The 7699-nt window shown below is 53.2% G+C and overlaps 1 protein-coding gene across 7 annotated transcripts in view; it reads left to right on the top strand.

Annotated features, from left to right (window-relative positions):
* Nol4l (nucleolar protein 4 like) overlaps positions 1–7699 on the top strand; it is a 121977-nt gene that overhangs the window by 107815 nt on the left and 6463 nt on the right. For 6 of the 7 annotated variants that reach the window (XM_029474306.1, XM_021151068.1, XM_029474309.1 and 3 more), the window contains 5 exons: positions 922–1199; positions 3663–3848; positions 3929–4120; positions 4322–4444; positions 4962–5163. In XM_029474306.1, coding sequence (XP_029330166.1) covers positions 922–1199; positions 3663–3848; positions 3929–4120; positions 4322–4444; positions 4962–5163 — 981 coding nt within the window. The remainder of the gene's footprint in view (positions 1–921; positions 1200–3662; positions 3849–3928; positions 4121–4321; positions 4445–4961; positions 5164–7699) is intronic. The other variant, XM_029474307.1, reaches the window with a different exon arrangement.

The following is a 7699-nucleotide window of genomic DNA, read 5'->3' as shown; positions in this document are numbered from 1 at the left end:
CAGCCCAGAGATGGCACCACCCACAAGGGGCCTTTCCCCCTTGATCACTAATTGAGAAAATGCCTTACAGTTAGATCACCTTGAGGCATTTCTTCAACTGAAGCCCCATTGGTATCCACATGGGTTCTCACCTGACAGTGACCCCAGGAGGTCTAGAGTAGCTGCTGTGGCCCAGCTAATGAAGCAGGAGGCAGGGACCTGTAGAGAAAGAAGTCTGGGATTTATCTAAAAATGTATATTTATTCCCTTGGAGCTGAAGTTTATCCTCTGGATCCTGCAATGTTGTACTCTCTACAGCAGGGGGCTCCTGCATCAAGAATGCAGGAAGACCATCTGAAAACACAGGAGATACAGCCCCCAGACTCAGCAGCTGGCTTTGGGCTATCTTGAGGCCATTTAGCCAAGCACAGAGGGCAGATCTACAAATGTGGTCAGACTCTGTATAGGAAGGCAGGGATGAATAGGGAGTTTGGTAGTGGGGCTGTCAGGCAGAGGAAGGAGAAAGTCAAAGCTCCCCTGTGCAGAAGTTGGAAGGGAGGGGGCGGGGGCGGCAGTTTGGAGCAAGATGAGGCTAGTTCTGAAGCTCTGGAAGTGTCTTGAGGACCTGTGGTAGGCTGCCTGAAGTGGAGCTTGCCTCTGGCATTTGTATGTTTGGAGGTGAAGAGAAACCTGTAGCTTTGCGTATGCACTTATCCCTGAGTGGCCCCACTTCCCTGCCCTTGCCTCAGCACAGGTGCTAAGCCCGAGTCTCACTTCAGATCCCAGAGCATCTGGGATAGAAAGCAGAGCCCATTTCCGATTTGCAAGGATAACATAACAATGCAGGTACTCTGGGAGAGGTGCAGAGGCCACTACACCCAGCAGGGCCTCTGGAGACAGGGGGTGAAGGGACAGGCCTCACACCCAGTGCTCTGGTTCCAGATGACTCCTCCTCTGAGAGTGGCAGCGGCAATGGTTCTTCTACCCTGAACCCATCCACTTCCAGCAGCACACAGGGGGACCCCGCCTTCCCTGAGATGAATGGCAACGGAGCTGCAGCCCCCATGGACTTCACCGCCACTGCCGAGGACCAGCCCATTAACCTGTGTGAGAAGCTCCCGCCCGGCACAGCTCTGGGCACGCCGTCCTACCCCTCAGATGGCTGCGGCACTGATGGGCTGCGGAGCCGCGTCAAGTATGGGGTAAAGAGCACCCCCGAGGTGTGTGGGGCTATAGGCTGTGTGCTGCTGGGGTATTGGGAGGCTGGAGGTCATAAAGACTGGAGTGGAGCTGGAACTGAGCCACCCGGGTGTGACATCAAGCCAGGGCTGTAGTTGTGGTCCCTTCATTTCCTAGAGCCACACTAGAATGCAGATGGTTCAGGGTACCTGCCCCAAGTCGGTATCACTTTACTGACAGGTGTTTGTCGGTGAAATGGGTTTGATGCTCCCTACTTTGACAGAGAAGTGGCAGGTAATGTGTGTCCCTGCGGCTTATTCCCTCCCCCAGAACACAGTTTGCTGTAAGGAACAGCAGCAAATGGCACATTTGTGACAGAAGTATAAGACATTGCTGAGCATGGTAGTCATGCCTGTAACTCTACTTCTCAGAATTTGCCTGAAGCAGGAGTTCAGTTGGAAGCCATCCTGGGCTACATGGAGAGTTTCAGGTCAGGACAGCTCAAGCTACCATAGGAAGACCTAAATAATAAAAACATAAAGGCCTTACAAAGGGCTCAGTTGTTAGAGGTGATTTGAGTGTGGCCCTCCAAGCTTGCCTAAAGGTGGAGAAGGGCACCAACCGCACAGGCACCCTGGCTTGTGGACTCCTTCCCCACCACACACCTTGAGAAAAGTCAGCCCAGGCCTCAGACCCCTCGGCTGATCTGCCTGCCTGACCCCATCTTTTCAGATGATGCACAAAGGGATGTGGAGTTTCTCTCCTGAGCAAGCTGATATATGGGTATAGGAGGGCCTGCCATGGCCCATAATTGCACACACTATCCTGGGCCATTAAAGTTTCTTGACAGGTGCCAGCTCTCCTGGGGCACCTCTTCAACTCTGCCCTTCTGCAGCCACCTGCCTACTCTCCACAGACTCTTTGCCCTGGCCTGTCTCTTTTTCAGGGTGGGATGGGACAAATAAATGCTCAGGACACAATCTAAAGGGACAGGATGGCGTTGGTGCCACATGAGTAGCAGAGCCCATAGGGATCAGCCCGATGTAGGTACAGGGACCAGACAGAGCAGCTGTCCTAGGGCGGAGGCAAATTTGACTTAGCAGAGCCCTCAACCCACTTGCTACCATGGTCATACCATGGCCCAGGGGTGGGCACTGAGGGCTTCTGACAGTTTGCTTGTTCTGCTCTGGCCCGGCAGAGGATTCAGCTAAAGAATCACTTGCAGATGTGACTGCTCCAGAGCCGGCCAGTAGCCAGCCCTGTGCCCTGTGCCCTGTGCATGTTTTGACCCCAGACTGTTTGTTATTCTGGAGGGCTGGAATTCTGCCCCTTAGGTCTTTGTGTGGTCATGGCGGGAGGGGCCTGAGGGCCAGAGGCGCCAGGCCACTTGTCTCTCTTGAGTTGCTCCTCAGGAAGCACCAGGTCCTTTTAGGCAGGCTGTGGCCACATCACTGTTCCTGACTGACTGTGTTTTCTCCTGGGCCCAACTTACCCACTACATGCCAATGTCCTTGAGAAAAGAGATGCTGAAGTCAGGGCATGCCACAGACTTCAAAAAGCAAATGACAGCAGCTCAGAGCCAGGGTGCTGAGGATAGGAAGATGTTATGGAGCTGGGTCAGAAGGGGCAACCTAGTAGCTGGGAAGCAGAAGAAAGCAGAAGCCATAGTCCAAGGAAAAACAGGCAGTCGTTGAAGGCTGAGAAAATCCAGAAGCCCAAATAGATCCTGGCACACAGAAGGGGCTGGCTCATGGGAATCTTTTTTTTTTGTGTCCTTTCCATAATATGACCAGTCCTAGAATGGGCACTACCACCAACCAAGGAAGCGATTGCCACCTTTGCCTATGGTGTGATGGAGGGAAGGATCTGTGTGGGAGCAGAGTGCTTAAGTCCTTGCCCATTCACAGTTGGGCTGCAGCAGGCTGGCTGTCTCTGCTCCCCCCCTTCTTGAACATCTGTTTCCCCAGGCTTCAGAGCAATCTCTTGGGAGATAGGCAGAAACAGCCTGGCCTGGGAGCTGGGGACTGCACCCTGCTTTGTGGCCCTACTGCCTTGGCTGGCTCCCTTTCCCAGCCCATCTGCACCTCCCCCTGATAGACTGCACATTTGCTGCTCTGGTGACAGCTCACTTGTCAACTCAAGGCTGCAGTCCCCTGGGGATCCTGGAGGAACCCTGGAAGCCCAAACAGATCCTGGCACACAGGAGAGGCTGGCGGATTGTAATCTTTTCTGGTGTCCTTCTCTCAGCATGGCAGGTCGTGATGTGGGCACTGCCACCAAGAAAGTGGCTCCTACACTTTACCCCTTGCCTCTGAAAGGCAAGGCCCTCCTTGTGTGTTGCTTTAGTTGGGCCTCCAGACAGTAGCCCAGGGTCACTGAGGGCAGACCTGTTGCTCTCAGCTCACAGTGGGAAGTAGGGTTCACTTGCTGACCTGGTCCCCAAGCTTACCATGGGAGACCAAGTAGGCAGCCATCTGATTTGTCTCTGCTTTGCCCGGTTTCAGTCGCCCCCATACAGCTCCGGGAGCTATGATTCCATCAAGACTGAAGTCAGTGGCTGTCCTGAGGACCTGACAGTGGGCCGGGCCCCTGCAGCAGATGACGATGACGATGACCATGATGACCATGAGGACAATGACAAGATGAATGACTCAGAGGGCATGGACCCCGAGCGGCTCAAGGCCTTCAACGTGAGCACCAGGCAGGGCTGGTGGGACACGGATGGGTCTAAGGCAGGGTCAGCCCTCTCCCATAGCCTGTGTCTCCCCAGATGTTTGTGCGGCTCTTCGTGGATGAGAACCTGGACCGCATGGTGCCCATTTCCAAGCAGCCCAAGGAGAAGATCCAGGCCATCATTGAGTCCTGCAGCCGGCAATTCCCTGAGTTCCAGGAGCGGGCCCGCAAGCGCATCCGCACATACCTCAAGTCCTGCCGCCGCATGAAGAAGAACGGCATGGAGATGGTGAGCACCTCCTCCTGGCCACCCTGGCTTGTGGCACCATCACTGCCCTCCAGACCCCTTACCCCAACTTCCCAGTAGGCCTGTTTCACAAATGAGGAAAACAGGCTGTTAGTCAGGTGCTGGAGTCCAAACCCCTGCTTTGCCATCCCCTGACCAGGACCCTTCCAGCCCAAACACCAGCACTGTCTCTTCTGCCTGCAGACCAGACCTACTCCTCCGCACCTGACCTCAGCCATGGCAGAGAACATCCTAGCAGCTGCCTGTGAGAGTGAGACAAGAAAGGCAGCCAAGAGGATGCGCCTGGAGATCTACCAGTCCTCACAAGTATGCGCTCATGCTGGCTGTGTGCAAAGGAGTCTCACCCACTGTTCATTCCGTCTACACCTGCAGCGGGGGTGGACAGAGAGGTGGGAGGGCAGCCATCGTGTAGCCTACAGTTACAGCACTGTGGTGGGCAGAGAGGATGGAGAGAGGAGGGTGCCAAGAGGTGGGTGGGGAGTGCTGGAGGACCTTGTTACTACGATTGCAGACCTATTGGAAGGAAGGCTGACTGAGTATGGAAGTGCTCGCCTATAATCCCAGCACTAAAGAGATACAGGTTCTAGGCTCATACAGAGAGGATCTTTTACACTGCGTAGAGTCAACCTAGTATGTTCATAGAGAGATGCAATCAGGGGCGATCCCTGAGGCAAAGTGCCCAGGGAGAGAGAAACAACAGGATGCCCCAGCCCAGATCACATCAGTGGGTCCCAGGAAACAGCCTCTTCCTACCTCATGACAAGAACAGTGACCAGGCTTGCTGTCCCCTGGGTTCCCCAGCACTGTCATCCCTCCTTTGCAGGAAGAACCCATAGCCCTGGATAAACAGCACTCTCGGGACTCTACAGCCATCACCCACTCCACCTACTCACTGCCAGCCTCTGCCTACTCCCAGGACCCCGTGTATGTCAACGGTGGCCTCAATTACAGCTACCGTGGCTATGGGTCCTTGAGCAGCAACCTGCAGCCCTCCGCTTCCCTCCAGACAGGAAATCACAGTAATGGTAAGTAGTGGTCAGGCCTGGTTTTTTTTTTTGTTGTTGTTGTTGTTTTGGGTTTTTTTGGTTTTTTNTTTTTTGTTTTTTGGTTTTTGTTTTGTTTTNTTTTTTTTTTTTNTTTTTTTTTTTTTTTGAGAGAGGGTTTCTCTGTGTAGCCCTGGCTGTCCTGGAACTCACTCTGTAGACCAGGCTGGCCTCGAACTCAGAAATCCACCTGCCTCTGCCTCCCGAGTGCTGGGATTAAAGGTGTGCGCCACCATGCCTGGCCAGGCCTGGTTTTTACCAGAGCAGTGTCTAGCTTGTTCTACATAAAAGCCCTTGGGAAGAGCGGGACAATGGCCCAGCTCCCCCATTAGTAGTCAGTCTTTAGATGAGGTCAGGAAAGCCTGGGCTCCATTTTCCATCTCCAATGGTAATTGCTTTTGCCAATCACTACAAATGTACCTCTCTGATTCCACTCCCTGAAAGTCCCCTGTGAGTTGGCAGCAGAGCCAGGATCTGGTCTAGCCTCAGCCCCTCTACCCATGGCGCCCCCATTTAAGTCGTCTGGGAGATGGTTAAACATTAGGTTGGTTCTTCTGCTCCATACCTAAACTGGGCAGCTTGACAAGGGCTTCCCAGGAATCTCTGCAGGTGCCACCCCAAGGGAGGGAGAACGAGGGGGAAGACCGGTTCCTCCTACACCTCTGGTGGCATGAGGTATTTTGTCTTACATGGGGGCAGATCAGCCATCAAGACCTTCTCTAGCAGGGGCAACAGGGAGAGAAGGGTCAGGGGGCTACTAGGCATACAAGGGCTGTGACTGTGTCTAGCCTCCATCATCCTGTTCTGCCCAACCCTGTGATGAAAATGTTTTCAGGGACAGGGCAGAGGCAGTGTGCCTCTGTGTTATTCAGGGGCCAAGGAGTGAAGGAAAGTGAAGACATCAAGCTGCTGTCTTAAGCGGGCAGGTAGAAGAAAAAGCACTTGCTGGCAGGCGAGCTCTGGGGTTAGGAGACCCCTTGACTGTTCCTGGGTAGCAAGGAAGAGGGCCGGTTCCTAGCCCTGGTAGAAAGGCCAGACCATCTCCACCCACCCCTTGCTTCATCTTGCATGCTTACTGTGCCCCACAACTGGGAAGGAAGTGCTGGTGTCTGGAAGGTTCCTGCCTGGGCTTAACCTCTCATCCCTTCTAATGCGTCTTAACCTAAAATAAGCGGCTGGCTGCCTAATCCCTAGAGCAGGCCAGCATGGTGCACACCAGGGGTAGAATGGCTGGTCCACAGCCACTCTCCTTACAGTCCCTTTGCTAGAGTTAGAGTATCTGACGTGGGTTTCAGGATCAGGAAGGTTAGAATGCTCTGGAACACTAGGACCAAGTGGCTATGGAGGAAGGTATGACCTGGTGCCCAGTCACGCCCGGGCAGCACATGATAAAACTTTACCTGGTACATGCAGCATGGCCTGTGTTAGGACCACAGTTGTGGTGGCTCCCTGGCCTCTCACAAGTGTATGAGTCCTGAAAGACATGACCAACAGCCAGAGCTGAGATCAGGAGGCAGCTGTCTGCTCCATGAATCCCATCTCTGAACATCCTGCTTCCTTAAAGATGGATAGGACTGAGATCTGGTCATTTTCCTCCTTGCTAGGAACAGCCTTTTTCCATGAGCACTCTTGCCTCCAGCAGCTGGGGAAAATAAGCAGTAGCTACTGGGTCACAGAGCCATCCCTCCTCCCCACTGTCCTGCCAGTCACAGCCTTTCAGGCTTGGACCCTACCACAGCTCTGCTAATGGCTCAACCTCCCCACTTTGTTCATGTTGTCACTGGAGATAGAAATGAGCTCAGATAAAATCAGACCCCGCCCCTCTAGCCTGGGGTGCTAGGCAGCTTGTGCCCATACTAGCCCACTAGGGGCCACTAGCAACCTGAGAATCCAGCTGTAACTGGAACCTGTACAGAAATGGTTCCAGATCAGATCGGGGACTGGAGGGCTGGGGAACTCTCTAAGCAGCAGTGAACAGCGAGCTGAGATTTGGGGATAGAGGGGGGAAAAGAAACCTGGGGCCACCTCTGACAGTGGCAGGTGGCCTCTGCTACCCGCAGGCATTGCCTAGATCAAAAGCAACCAGAGAAAGTCAAACCTATTTCATCCCCTCCGAGTCTTGCAATTGGGATATCCAGAAGCTGGCAGAAGCTGCCACCATGGAAGCCACTCACCTGCTGGGCTCTGTTTTGACATACACATCTTCTTCTTCCTCCCATATTTGATTGTAACAGACTTCACTGTCCTGTATCTTAATTCCAAGAGCATTATTATTCATTTTTGTGGTAGGGAGGGTACTTTACCCACTGAACTACACCCCTATCCCCAAGGAAACTTTTTAGCAAACTATCTACATTCTCTGGTCAGAGGGGAAAAATAACTGTGTTTACAAACTGTCCAGTCAGGGGCTAGAGAGATGGCTCAGCAGTTTTTGTTTTTTTTTTGTTTTTTTTGTTTTTTTTTTTGGTTTTTCGAGACAGGGTTTCTCTGTATAGCCCTGGCTGTCCTGGAACTCACT

This window comes from Mus caroli, chromosome 2 (genome assembly GCF_900094665.2).
Source record: "Mus caroli chromosome 2, CAROLI_EIJ_v1.1, whole genome shotgun sequence".
In the NCBI taxonomy this organism is placed as follows: Eukaryota; Metazoa; Chordata; class Mammalia; order Rodentia; family Muridae; genus Mus; species Mus caroli.
This window is presented reverse-complemented; position numbering and strand designations above follow the sequence as displayed.